A 15401-nucleotide genomic window follows, 5' to 3' on the forward strand; every position below is an offset into this window, starting at 1 on the left:
ATAAATCCTCTATTGCTTATGTTGTCTTGTAGGATGAGACTGAGTTCTGAATTCCCAGAGAGCTTCCCCTATAGTTATCCAAGGAGAAGTCCTAATAAGGGATATTTTTGCCACCCCAGTAATGAAACATATTACTATCTTAGCTTTCCTCTAATTCTCCCTTTAAAACAAACAAACAACTCTGCCAACACCATTATTTCCTTACTTTATCGATAGCTGTGAGGATTTCTTTGGGTTTATTCCTCAAAATAAAGCCACCTTATCACTGTTTTACTACCGATTCCAGCCTTGCCCGTTCTGGTATGACGCAGCACATTGCCTGGGCACAGCTGAGCCACCCTCCTCGTGGCTCCTGGCTCAGTCATGAGGCCACTGATAACTGGCTTCCAGGTTCCTGTGTTGCCAGGTTAGCTGAATTGTTGCCTACCTGGCAATTCAGAGATGGTCCTCAGGAAAAGTTCCAGATGTGTCTCTAGGCCAAGTAGGTTCATATCTAAGATTTCTAAACTGTTAGCAGCCTCAGGAGAAAGGTACTTTTCCCTCTTCCCTTCTGCTTTTTTTTTTTTTTTAAGCATATAGGAAAATTGAGATGAGATTAAAATTTGGGATACATATTGCCCATATGAAAATTACTTGGGTCTTCTTGGGTATGGAGTGCTGGAGAATGCCCATTTAGTGTTGCTTTTGCCATTTCTGCTATTTTTAAGAAATAAATGTTTTATTTTTAAAATTTTTTTATGTTTATTTATTTTTGAGAGAGAGCGCACGCGTGCGAGCGCTTCGAGCCAGCAACTGGGGGAGGGGCAGAGAGAGAGGGAGGCACAGAATCCGAAGCAGGCTCCAGGCTCTGAGCTGCCAGCACAGAGCCGGACACGGGGCTCGAACCCACAAACCATTGAGATCATGACCTGAGCCAAAGTTGGATGCTTAACCGACTCTAGACACCCTGAAGTCAATGTGTTTTACAAAATACTTTTGGGACGCCTGGGTGGCTCAGTCGGTTAAGCGTCCGACTTTAGCCCAGGTCATGATCTCATGGTTTGTGAGTTTGAGCCCCACATCGGGCTCTGTGTGACAGCCTAGAGCCTGGAGCCTGCTTCGGATTCTGTGTCTACCCCTCTCTCTGCTCCTCCCCTGTTTATGCTCTGTTGCTCTCTCAAAAATAAACATTAAAAAAATTTCTTTTTTATTTTTGTCTTTTGAATTTCAGTGATTATATTACTAATAACATCTATTTTTATGAAAAATAGTAAACGTAGTAAGCTCTGACTCATCTCTGTCCTCAAGTCTTGTCTTCTTTCTTAACCATGGTCCACACAATTGTCCCTCTTCTTCAAACCTTTCTGGAGCTCCCTGTTTCTATACGATAGAGTGGCGTCTCCTCCAGGTGCTATGCAGCCTTCCCTGCCCTGTATCTGACCTTGGCCTATCTTTCCATGTTCATTGCTTTCAGTTGCCCGTGTCAGACGTCAGGCTCTGCTGTTACAGAGTGCTCATAGGTTATTTATTTCACTCTCCTCTTTTTGCACTCCTGTAAGGTGTACAAGGTGGGGGGGGTGGTGGGCATTACACTTCTTTGGGAAGTCTTTTCTTACTCTGCACAGTCCCCTCCTCTGGCCTTCCATTATGCTCTGAGCATACCTTTTTCCTAACACTTTAAATTTATATATTTTATTTTATTAAAAAATTTTTTTTAACGTTTATTTATTTTTGAGAGACAGAGGGAGACAGAGCACGAGTAGGGGAGGGGCAGAGAGAGAGGGAGACACAGAATCTGAAGCAGGCTCCAGGCTCTGAGCTGTCAGCACAGAGCCCGGTGTAGGGCTCTAACACACGAACCGTGAGATCATGACCTGGGCTAAAACCAAGAGTCATTCTCTTAACTGACTGAGCCACCCAGGCACCCCCCTTGAAATTTACAATTGAGTTATCACCTTGACCAAGACTCCCCAATTAGACTGAGAAAGTTTACTTGTATTCTTCTATTATTGTTTTATCTCCAGCCCTACCTTAATTTCTGGAATGGAATAAGCACTTTCTAAATGGCTGTTGAACTGAACTAAGCTGTTTATCCGTAAGGCAGCTTGTAGGGTTAGGCAGCTGGGAAATACTATTATGCTGCCTTGGAGGACTTTTTTTTTTTTTTTTTTTTTTTTTTTTTTTTTTTTGCCATTCAATTGCTTAATCCCCTTTTCTACCTCTTTAGTTTTCCTTTTCTAATGTCTGCTGACACATGGCTTTACCATTCTCTCAAAACTCTCCGACCAGAACACACCCACCCTGTAGGAGGCTTTACTCCTGGCCTCATATTTGGGAGGTTTCTTAAAGTAAAGTCTTTGATTTGGCAGGTGTACGCCTTTAAGAATTAGGACAACTTATCTGTGAGTTGAAAGGACCTTAAAAACGATTTGGGTTGACCCGCTTATGCTATGGCTGAAGAAACCGAGGCTGAAAGAGACTGAATGACCTTTTGAGATGACGCAGCCTCTGAGTGGCAGATCCGGCTAGACTTCCTTTCTCCTAGCCTGCCGTCCATGCTTCCTCCCCACACAGTGGCTTGGCTCTTAACGTGACCAGCTCATAAAAAAGGAAATCAGCTATTTCAAAATACCTTTTCCTTATATTTAAGAGCATTTTAGCTACTTTTAAAATTGTAAAATGATACGTACTTTACGGTACAAACTCAGGCAGCAGGTAAGTTGCATCTTTTTAAATATGAATAAAAAATCTTACTTCTCTTACACTGTGAAAGAGGTTTCAACTTTGTAGAAAGTGTTTCAGTGATAATGGACTGTAACTCTCATCTTGCAGGGCCTGGATTTGTTTTTGAAGTTTGGAATTACCTATATTATATGTGAAATAGTACCATAGAATTTGCTTATTATTTTTTAAATTTTATTAATTTTTATTTACTTATTTTTTAAAATTTATTTAGAGAAAGAGAGAGAGCAAGGGTGGGGGAGAGGGCCAGAAGGGGGTGGGGGTAGAGAGGGAGAGAGGGAGACAGAGAGAGAGAGAGAGAGAGAGAGAGAGAGAGAGAGAGAGAGAGAATCTTAAATAGGTTCCATGCTCAGCTTGGGGCTCAGTCCTACCACCATTGCTTGGATCATGACCTGAGCCAAAATCAAGGGTTGGACACTCAACCGACTGAGCCACCCAGCCACCCAGGTGCCCCTAGAGTTTTCTTTTTAAAAACGGAACCTAGAAAGAGGAATGAAATGAAAGATTCTAATGTAGAGACTATCACTAAAGCAAGAAGCCCCCCTCCTCATTCCTACTTGAAACAATGAATTCTATGTTCTATTGTCTGTATTAGCAGATTTATGTATAAGGACCTTTGGCATTTTAGAAGCAATGAGATCTTTTTAACCCTATTTTTTTTTTCCTCCCTAACTGGAGGTAACCATAGAAATACTGAAAGTAAACTTTCTTTGTAAGTTTTTAAATACTTTTATTTTGAAAACCTCACTCTTCAGTAGCATTTAAGGGAAGTATAAAGAATGTCCTTTTGTGTAGAACATAGTGAAGCATAATAATTATCTCAAGTGATTGGCATCTTAAATCAAGTTAAAAGAAAATTATTAAGAAAGTAGCAATTGCTGTCAATTGATCAGTTCTAAGTAATCCATAGCTTTGCTCTGGCTATTATAATCTACAGAAAAAAAGCCATTATTAAGCTGCTGTCCTGTGTTTTATTATAATCTTCTGGGCTAAATTAGTGTTAGAGCTTGTGTATCTTTCCTGGGTTAATTATTCCTGGATCACCCCATCAAGTATTTTTCATGCCTCTGTACTTCTAGGTAAACTGAGTCTTGGCTTCTTTCCTTATCGATGTCTTCTATATAGGAAGACCAGGCAAATATGCCACTTAAAATGTAATTTTAAGTTATTTCAGTGAGAATATGGGAGAGATCATTATATTTGTGTCTGGTGTACACTCTATATGCACTTTTCTTTTTCAATTAACATTTTGTTGTTGCTGTTTCAGATTGCCAGAAAGCTTTCCTGAATTGCAGAATTTGACCTGTCTCTCTGTAAACGACATCTCCCTGCAGTCCCTGCCTGAAAATATCGGCAAGTAAGTGTTTATGTGAGGACAGGAGAGTGTTTTCATCATCCACCCCAGCCTCTTTCTCTTTGACAGCTCTTATCTTTCTATTCCGAAAGCCTTTTACCCAATCTTTAATCTCATCCTCAAGAAGGATCATAGCGAGATTCCGGTGTTTTTGCTTTCAGTTGACCCTAAATCCCAGTGGTCAAAAGGGGTAATGCTACTGTGAAAAACCTAAATTTATTTGGACATGTCCTTCAAACTGATGGATTCCAGAGTAGTTAACTTAAGCGAACAAAGTAGCACTGGTCATGTAGGTAGTTAATAAATCCTGTTGGCAGCTACCACTCTCAGTACTTTGATCAAACATTTACGGAGTATGTACCCTGAACAACGGCTGCGTCTGCCAGCGTCTGTGCACCTCAGACCTGAGAATGGCAAGTAGGAGTGGTGTCTTTGGAGAGCAGGCGTGGAATGGGGAGAGGGACATGGGATGGGATGGGCACACTTCCATGGTGCCGGCTTAGAGGCTGGGGAGGACAGCCATGGCCAGAAATAAAATCCTTTGAAGAAAATGTGTGTGGGCAATTAAATGTTCTCTTACACATTCTCACAGATGAATTAATTGAATTAGCAGATCTTTTCCATACCTCCAGGACATGCAGTGGGTTAAATCAGGCTGACAGCTCATGCTTTACCACTTAAAACAAAAGTGCAACGTGGCCGGCCGAAGCTAGTGGACCAGTTTTCCCTAGTGTCATAGAAGGTTTTCCTTGTGTTCACGTGTCCTACCTGAGTTCTAAGACAAAACAGAAACTTTGGTTTTGAGAACTGCAGTGTATCTGACAGATGTCTGTTCTGCAAAGGGTCTCTTTCCAGAAATCTGTGGGAGTGGACTGCTTTTCATAGACAACTTTGCCCCCTCCTCTCCCTCCTATACAGGCGGAAGACAGCAGGCTGACCCCGGTTTGAGCTGGCAAGATCATGTTTTCTGAGATGCAAGCTGTTTAAACATGTTGCCAGTAGACTTGCTGATACACATTTGTGTCCTTAATGTCCCAGGAGGGGAAGGGGACAGGAAGCCCCAGTATACTCTGAGTTGATGGTATCTGTTGCAGAGGAAATAATCATGTTTTACTGTGGGTTTCTTGACTTAGCACTTTTGCTGTATCAAGATTCATATATTTCTAATTAATATAATAGCCATTTATTTTTATTTATTTTTTTTATATAATTTATTGTCAAATTGGTTTCCGTGCAATACCCAGTGCTCATCCCAACAGGTGCCCTCCTCAATGTCCATCATCCACTTTCCCCTCTCCCCCCATCAACCCTCAGTTTATTCTCAGTTTTTGATAGTCTCTTATGGTTTGCCTCCCTCCCTCTCTGTAACTTTCCCCCCCCTTCCTCTCCCCCATGGTCTTCTGTTAAGTTTCTCAGGATCCATATATGAGTGAAAACATATGGTATCTGTCTTTCTCTGTATGACTTATTTCACTTAGCATAACACTCTCCAGTTCCATCCACGTTGCTACAAAAGGCCAGATTTCATTCTTTCTCATTGCCAAGTAGTATTCCATTGTGTATATAAACCACATCTTCTTCATCCATTTGTCAGCTGATGGACATTTAGGCTCTTTCCATAATTTGGCTATTGATGCATAGGGGCACTTGTACACCAATGTTTATAGCAGCACTTCCAACAATAGCCAAATTATAATAGCCATTTAAATGCCTAAACTGACTCCTCCTCCTCCTCCCCTTCCTCTTTGGAAGTCTCTGGAATCTAATTCCCTTGATACTCACCTTCCCATTCTTTCTTAGCCTACCACTGCCCACATGTTCATCCCTTGTATCCCCCCATTTATGTCTTTTTTAAAAAGGTTGAATGCTTTGAGAGAAAATACATTCTTTTTTTTTTGAATAAGAGGGCCTTTCTCACTCCCCACTACATTGTATTAATAGAGAATGCTAGTTAATAGTCATTTTAGAATAAATTACATATCCTTTATTCCATCTTTTCAGTTAGTACGTGTACCTGTTTTTGTCAGTGTTCAGCATTTCTTGTGTACCTGCGTATCCTGTCAGTAATAAGGGTAGTGTTCTGTTTTGTTTTGATTGTAGTTTTAATCATCTTGTGTAACTGTTACAGCCTTATGTATACTGATTGCTTCCAAAACAAACTGTCGCTCTGAACTTGAAGCCTGTGGTGAATCATCACCCAGGAAGTAAGAATATGGGGCAGATGAATGAATCAACTGATTCTTACTAGGTCAGTTTGTGAAAATAAATGGGAGATAGCGAGTTTCCTGTTCCTGGTTGTTAAAAAAAAAAATATATATATATATATATTTTTATATGTTAATTAATATATATATTATATATATATTATATATATTTTTATATATATATTTTAACCAAAGCAAGAGATTCCATGATTTCTACCTGTTGGATTTAAGATTTTGCATACTAAAGTAACAGTGAGTTTTCACTTGGTAGAAAGAAGCAAAGAACAGACTCCTTGGAGAAGCTTGGGCACCCCTGGTGTCCTAGACCATGCCAGAAAGGCCCTTTAAGCAGTTGAGATGGCGAAATGTTGAGGAAATTGCATATATGCATAAGTATATTACGTTTTAAGCAAATCCTTACTTGAAACTTACAAACTTTCCTCATGAAAACAATTCTTCAGTTTCCCAGAGGATTCCCAAACGGTTTTTGTAGGGCACTGAATCAAATATTTAGTAACCAAACAACTATTCAGAGGTAGTATGGTTTTATAAATAAGGCACACATATTTATTAAAAAAAATTTTTTTTTAATGTTTATTGATTTTTGAGAGAGTCAGAGACAAAATGCGAGTGAGGGAGGGGCAGAGAGAGGGGAGACGCAGAATCCGAAGCAGGCTCCAGGCTCTGAGCTGTCAGCACAGAGCCCAAAGCGGGGCTTGAACTCACGAGCTGTGAGATCATGACCTGAGCCGAAGTCGGACGCTCAACCGACTGAGCCACCCAGGCACCCCTGTAAGACATACATATTTCATATTAAAAAAAAAAAAAATTTGAACAGGAAATGGCTGCCATCTGAATGATCATACTTGCTGTTATCTTTGTAGATTCTGAAGTGGGAATTGTTGCATAGATTAACTCTGCTTATTTCTCATTGGTCAGGTGAGTCAGCCACCTCAGTATCTGCCTTTTGAGCAACAGTAAGAATGGGACCTCGGTTTCTCTTTTTGGCGCCTAGCACAGTACTTGGCATGAACTGGGAAAGCTGTGGATTTGTCCAGGTTGTGGGCCCCTCAGGGAGGGCAGGAGTGTCCTGCCTGGAGGAGACAGCCAAGCCTTTATCTAGGGCAAGCTGACTGCAGTCGCCTTGAAGCTGGGGCCACCTGTGAGCATCTGTCCACTAGTGCATTTGGTTTGCCAGTGGTTGGTTAATGTGAAGAGCATTTGGGGGTTGATGGCAGAGTTGTAACTGGAGCACGGCCCCCCTGGTCCTGGTCCTGTGCTTTCCGCTACTCCATGCACCGCCACTGTAGCTCAGGTGGCTCTCATGGCCCTTTGGGGAACAGACACATTTTCTTAGTGCTCCTGGCCATATCTGATGGTGCCATTTATTAAGTAGGTAAGTCCAGCCAACATAATAAGTATTTTTATTCTAACAACCTAGTAGCTGTTTCAAAAAATAATATACGTAAATGGAAAGAATAAATATTTTTATTTCATTTTAATTTTTTTATTAAAAAATATTTTTTTAATGTTTATTTATTTTTGAGAGAGAGTGAGACAGAGCACAAGCCGGGGAGGGGCATAGAGAGAGGGAGACGCAGAATCTGAAGCAGGCTTCCAGGCTCTGAGCTGTCAACCACAGAGCCCACTGCGGGGCTCGAACGCACGGACTGTCAGATCATGACCTGAGCCAAAGTTGGACGTTTAATTGGCTGTGCCACACAAGCACCCATTTATTTCATTTTTAAATGTTGCCAAATATTTGCTGTAGGATGTGGGTACCTGCTGGACACCGCTCAGCCTCTCAAAATGCCACCCCTTTTCCCTTTCCACATTGATTTTTCACCTGGTACTTACCGTTTGTCCCTGGCAACCCAGCTTTGCAAAGACATGGTGTCCTTGAAAGGAATGCCATGCTGTCCAGTGTGGAAATGGAACAACATGAGCTCGTGGTTCACGTGGTGTCTAACAGCTGTTGAGTGCTGCCATGTCTGTCTCAAGTGTAAAGTATTCTGCGGTGTTCCTGTGAGTCGGTTGCTGCTTCCCTGGGTACCTCAGTACATGATGGCCATAAATTGTCGCTTCCTGAAATCCCCGAGCGCGCTGTTAGGAATCCTGCGGGGTGCAGATCATTCGCCATTGACGTGTGGGAAGAAGCCAGCATCGCACAGGTCGCAGGTCGTTGCACTCTCAGGGAACTGCAGGGCACTACAGTCTGTGTGCTACACTCACCACGTGGCTGCACGGCAGCCACCCTCAGTGTGGCTACTTAGATGAAGCAAGTCTCTCACATAGTAGAATCCCTATAATACTTTTTGGTGACATGAAGAATGATCATGAAGATCTTTTGAACCATAAAGAAGTATACTGGTTACCTCATGCGGAATCACACATCTTTCTTTTACTAAAGAGTAAGAATGTCCCAGATTTGGCCCTTCTCTGTGATGGCACGTTAGCATAGTACCTTGTCCTTTAAAGTAAAGTTGATGACAATAGCCAAAGTATGTAAAGAGCCCAAATGATCATCGATGGATGGATGAATGGATAAAGAAGATGTGGTGTATATATATATGTATATACATGATGGAATATTACTCAGCTATCAAAAAGAATGAAATCTTGCCACTTGCAACTACATGGATGGAACTAGAGGGTATTATGCTAAGGGAAATTAGAGAAAGACAAATATCATAAGACTTCACTCATATGAGGACTTTAAGATACAAAACAGATGAACATAAGGGAAGGGAAGCAAAAATAATATAAAAACAAGGAGAGGGGCAAAACATAAGAGACTGTAAAACATGGAGAACAGAGGGTTACTGGAGGGGTTGTGGGAGGGGGGATGGGCTAAATGGGCAAGGGGCATTAAGGAATCTACTCCTGAAATCATTGGTGCACTATATTGCTAACTAACTTGGATTTAAATTTTAAAAATTAAAAAAAATAAAAATAATAAAAATAATAAATAAATAAATAAATAAATAAATAAATAAATAAATAAATAAAGGTGATTAACAATGAGTGAGAAATTAATTCCCCTAATACAGTTTCTTTAAACTCTTTTGTTAAAAATACAAAAACACAGCACTTTTTTTAAAAATTGTTTTTAATGTTTATTTTTGAGAGATAGAGCATGAGCAGGGGAGGGGCAGAGAGAGAGAGAGGGAGACACAGAATCTGAAGCAGGCTCCAGGTTCAGAGCTGTCAGCATAGAACCGAGTATGGGGGTGGAACTCATGAAACATGAGATCATGACCTGAGCCAACGTCAGAAACTTAACTGTCTGAGTCACCCAGGTGCCCCAAAACACAGCACTTTCTGATTAGTCTTCATATACAAATGATTGATGTCACGGAAGATGATGGTGAGCAGAATTTCAACAGAGACCTTATTGCAAGCAGAAGTCATTTTTAAAAATTAGTGATGATTTAATAAATGCAGCTGAGAATATAGTTCCTCTTGAATCAGTGTAACTTTGTGAAGAATTTCTTTCACCTATTATAGTGATTAAACAAAGGATTAAAACAATTTAGAATCAATTGTTTTGTACCCAGCTATAAAACAAAAGATTTAATACATAATACAGTATTTTCAGTCCCATTGCTAATTATTGAGAGCCCAAAAGACTTTTGTATTTTTAAATAAAATATTTTAAAATGCTTTATTTTTTTTACTTAAAAATTACATTAAATTTAAAAGTACATCTATATATTTTAAAAATAAATGCAAAGAGGATTATAAAAGTATACTCTTATAAACGTGTGAGGAACACCAGTCTAGAAGAGAATGTTTGGGAGTCTGTGAAGCTCAAGACTAGTGGTTCTTAACCTCTCCTTTTTCAGGTCCCTAGGGGTTCCAGTGAAATCTCTGTTGGACACAGAGGAGAGTGAGAAACAGCACTCTGGTGGGTGGTCTTTGCTGATCCCTGTTTGTGCCTGCACAGCTCTGTTACTAGCTTTTTTATTTTTTGTATTGATGTTGCATATAATATTTACTTAAAAGTGTGCTGCAAATATTTTTCAAGTTAAGTTTGGAGACCACTGTTTCAGAAGCTTGGTAGTGTTTGTTTGTTGTAGCAGCATGCACTATAGAGTTTTTACTGTGGTGTAGACCCACCAAGCTCTGGTCAAACCAAGCAGAAAGCTTCAAAGCCTTTCATGAAAGTGAACTTTAGCAGCACCTGGGTGGCTCAGTTGGTTTAAGCGTCCAGCTCTTGATTTTGGCTCAGGTCATGATCTCATGGTTTGTGAGATCAAGCCCCATGTTGGATTCTGTTCTGAAAGCGAGGAGCCTGCTTGGGATTCTCTCTTTGCCTCTCTCTCTGCTCCTCCCCTGTTCACATGCTCTCTCGCTCTCTCATTCACTCAAAATAAATTTTTAAAAAAGGATAGCTTAAAAAAAAAGTGAACTTTAAAATGTGTTCCCTCTTTCCTCTCTTTGCCGACTGGCTGAGGTTTGTCCTCACTTAATGATTGAAATTCTATCTCTTTTGTCAAGCCTTCTCCAATGATGAGAAGGGTGAGATAGATCCTAAGTGCACAGCTTCCTTGACCCACTCTTTACTGGCTACACAATAAGCATGTTAGTCCTTTATCTGTACACGGTAGTCTAGTTGTTCAGTATTCAAGTGTTTGCATCTCGATCACTTTGTACCCTGAAAGTGGGGGGAGTCTCTGGTCGTTAAACTCTTTGTGTCTGTAGCAACCCTAGTGTTGCTCTGACATAAAGAATGAGTACATGTGACCAGGTGCACAGTGTTACCTCCTTCACTCTGCTAGCTTCCCTCTTGACATTGTAGGCAAGCCAGTTAGGTTCTTGAAGCTTTGTGCTGGGACCACATTGGCCTGTTCCTACACAATCACTTGTCTGGCTTAATGATATACAGTTGATTAAAAAACAAAACAAAACAAAACACCTGTTTCCATTGCTCTGAAACCTTCGAATGAAGAATAATTATTATTCATTTATATTGTTAATTTCCCTGCTAAAAGGAGCCATTAGGGAGAGATTTAAATATGTATTTTTTTTTAGGGAAAAAAATCTCATCAGAAGAACTGGTAAGCTTCTTCCTTTTAATATTAGTTCTGACATTTATCACATTTCCTTTTCTGCTTTTGTTGCCAAAAAAGCTCAGAGCTAATATTGATGATCAGTGAGAGCAGCTGTATTAATTTCCATGTGATGAAGGAAACTAAGGAATGGGGGGGCGGTGCCATGTTAGGCACATATATGGTCTAAGTACAGCATGTGTAGTCATGGTTACCGTTAGCCATCCTGAGTCCTGTTGGTTTTGTCTGTGAAGTGGGGATAAGTAATCTGCCCAGGGTTGTGTTGCTGGTGGGTGGAACAGCTAGGATTCACACTTAGTTTCTTCCATGAATAAGCTGCATTTTCTGTTTCATGAAATTATTTATTTGTTTGCACTTTATAAAGACTTATTTATATCCCTTTTAGAAAATGTTGGGGTAATATTAAGTAAATGACTTTACATATCACTGAGATTGCCAGTTCGCATGGAAGGGCAGCAGTCAAGGAGAGAAGCATTCAGTACGCTCCTCATAGAGTTCCCAGTCTAGGGTAGACTTTAACAATACTGTCTGGGAGCGCCTGGGTGGCTCAGTCGGTTAAGCGGCTGACTTTGCCTCAGGTCATGATCTTGCGGGTTCGTAGGTTCAAGCCTGCATCCAGCTTTGTGCTGACAGCTCCCTGCCTGGAGCCTGCTTTGGATTCTGTGTCTCCCCCTCTCTCTGCCCCTCCCCCTTCTCATGCTCTGTCTCTCTGTCTCAAAATTAAACATTAAAAAAAAAAAAGAATACTGTCTGAATAAGGTTGACTTTTCAGATATGCCCTTGAAAACAGTTTTTAGTGAACAGTAGCTTTTTGCTTTACTCTAACTAAAAACACTTTAAGGATTCTACCGGTAAAGCCAGGAAGGATACTTTTGCTCTAAGTTTTCACATATTGGTACGAAGTGTGAATGAATTTGTCTTTCAAAAAGCATATAGTGAAATATTTAAAAAAATTTTTTTAGTGTTTGTTTTTGAGAGAGAGACAGAGAGTAAGCAGGGGAGGGGCAGAGAGAGAAGAAGACACAGAATCTGAAGCAGGCTCCAGGCTCTGAGCTGTCAGCACAGAGCCCGACGCGGGGCTAGAACTCACAAACCATGAGATCATGACCTGAGCCAAAGTCAGATGCCTAACCAGCTGAGCCACCCAGGCACCTTTAGTGAAATATTTTTCTTGAGATCAGTTGTATCAATTTCTACTCAAGAAAATCCCACACTATTTTTTACTTTTCAAAAATGGGTTAGTTTACAGATGAATGTGATCTTGTATATAAAGAATCCTAAGAAATCCACAAAAAGCTATTAGAGCTAATAAATGAATTCAACAAGATTACAAGATAGAAGATTAATATGTAAAAATCAGTTTTATTTCCAAATAGTAGTATTGAACAAACCAGAAAAGAAATGAAGAAAATAATTTCCTTTATAAAGCACCAAAAATAGTGAAATACTTAGGAATAAATTTAACAGAAGAAATGTAAGACCCATATACTGCAAACTACAAAACGTTGTTAAAAGAATTTAAAAATGACCTAAATAAATGGAAAGACATCCTGTGTTTATGGATTAGAAAACTTAATATAACTATGATAGCAATACTCCCCAGATTAATCTGTTGATTCAACTCAGTCTCCCTCAAAATTCTAGCTGGTTTTTTTTTTTTTTTCTGCAGGAATTGACAAATTGATCCTAAAATTTGAATGGAGATATAAGAAACCCAGAATATCCAAAACATTCTTAAAGAAGACATGCAAAGTTGGAGGATCCACACTGCCACATTTCAAAACTTAATTACACAGCTTCAATAATCAAGACGTGTGGCACTGGCATAAAGATAGACATACAGTTTACTGGAACAGAATTGGGAATTCAGGATAAACCCTTGCATTGATGGTTAATTGATTTTGATAGAGTCAAAACAGTTCAGTGAGGAAGAATAATCTTTTCAATAGATGCTGTTGGGACAACTGAATATCCATCCATATGTGAAAGAATGAAGTCACACCCCTACCTCACACCACATACAAAAACTAACTATAAATGCAGCAGGGACCTAAATCTAAGAACTAAAACTTTCATAAGAAAGCCTAGAGATAAATCTTTGTGACATTGGATTAGGCAGTTGTTTATTAGCCCACACAACAAAAGAAAAAATGGATAAATTTGGACTTCATCAAAATTAAAGACTTATGTGCATCAAAGTACACACTATCAAAAAAGTAAAAAGACATGGGGCGCCTGGGTGGCGCAGTCGGTTAAGCGTCCGACTTCAGCCAGGTCACGATCTCGCGGTCTGTGAGTTCGAGCCCCGCGTCGGGCTCTGGGCTGATGGCTCAGAGCCTGGAGCCTGTTTCTGATTCTGTGTCTCCCTCTCTCTCTGCCCCTCGCCCGTTCATGCTCTGTCTCTCTCTGTCCCAAAAATAAATAAACGTTGAAAAAAAAAAAATTAAAAAAAAAAAAAAAGTAAAAAGACAATGTACAGGGGAGAGAATATATTTGTAAATCATATATCTGATAAGAGTCTCGTATCCAGAATAAAGAACTCTTACAACTCAACAGTAGAAGACAACCCAATAAGAAATAAAAATGAGCAAAGGATTTGAATAGATTTATCCACAGAAGATATACAAATGGCCAATAAGCACATGAAAAGATGCTCAACATCATTAGTCATCAAATAAATACAAATCAAAACCACAGTGAGATCTCACTTCAGACCCGCTAACTCTAATTAAAAAACAACAACAGATGAACATAAGGGAAGGGAAACAAAAATAATATAAAAACAGAGAGAGAGACAAAACATAAGTGACTCTTAAATACAGAGAACAAACTGAGGGTTGCTGGAGTGGTTTTGGGTGGGGGGTGAGGTAAAAGGGCAAGGGGCATTAAGGAGCCCCTTATTGGGATGAGCACTGGGTGTTATTTGTAAGGGATGAATCACCAGATTCTACTCCTGAAATCATTATTGTACTATATGCTAACTCACTTGGATATAAATTTTTTAAAAAGCAAAAACAATAACAAATGTTGGTGAAGATGTGTAGACACTGCAAACCGTCATACACTGTTGTGGGAATGTAAAATGAAGAAGCCCCTCTTTTGAGGGAACAGGTCCTTCCTCAAAACATTGAACATAGTTGCCATATGACCCAGGAGTTCCAGTCCTAGTTATATGTATGGAAGAGAATTTAAAACCTGCCTACACAAAAACCTGTGCATGAATTTTTGTAGCTGCATTATTCATAATAGCCAAGAGGTGGAAACAACTGAAATTTCCATCAGTGATGAACTGATAAACAAAATATGGTATATTCATATAATGAAATACTTAGCCAAAAAAGTAATGGGGATACCGATACATGCTACAACGGGATGAATCTTAAAAACATGTTAAGTAAAAGAAACCAGAGAGGAAAGGCCACATATTGTAGGATTCCTTTCATATGAAATGTCCAGTATGGGCAAATGCCTAGAGACAGAAATTGGATTAGTGGTTGCCAGTACCTGCCGGGGGCTGGGGGGAGTGGTTAGGGGTGAGGGTCAGGATAAGGAATAACTTCTGATGGGTATGGAATTTCCTTTTGGGGGATGATGGTTTTCTAGAATTAGGTAGTGATGATGGATCTTAGGCCAACTTGAAGCCTGGTCTTGCTGAAGGATGAGACTGTACCTGGGAGCCTGACGTAGTTTGTTCTGGCAGAAAATAACTCTATAGTGTAGCCTATGAGTAACATGCTGAGGTCATTTTGCCTCCGTTACTCATACCTGGTGACCAGGTGGGTACACACAGCCACAGCCTCTAAGACCTGCAGGTAACAAGGAGTGGGGGGCAAGGCTGAGATGATACAAAACCCCAATGCGAATCATGGAGAATTTTGGGAGTCTGGGAAGCCTCTGGCGGCCTTTGTCTTTACTTTGTGTATCTGTCTCCATGAGATTCCTTATCCTGGGCCATTAAAGAAACCTACTGTCAAAAAACAAGAAAAGAAGTTTAAATGAATCCAAACATCTCTGTTTAAATTTCCTCCTCAAAAAAATAGCATTCTTAAA

At 40.0% G+C, this 15401-nt stretch overlaps 1 protein-coding gene across 1 annotated transcript in view; it reads left to right on the forward strand.

The window, feature by feature from the left end:
* LRRC1 (leucine rich repeat containing 1) overlaps positions 1 to 15401 on the forward strand; it is a 134025-nt gene that overhangs the window by 82208 nt on the left and 36416 nt on the right. The window contains exon 4 of the mRNA XM_030315729.1: positions 3989 to 4078. Within this exon, the coding sequence (XP_030171589.1) occupies positions 3989 to 4078 (90 nt within the window). The remainder of the gene's footprint in view (positions 1 to 3988; positions 4079 to 15401) is intronic.

The sequence above is a fragment of the Lynx canadensis genome, chromosome B2, assembly GCF_007474595.2.
Source record: "Lynx canadensis isolate LIC74 chromosome B2, mLynCan4.pri.v2, whole genome shotgun sequence".
In the NCBI taxonomy this organism is placed as follows: Eukaryota; Metazoa; Chordata; class Mammalia; order Carnivora; family Felidae; genus Lynx; species Lynx canadensis.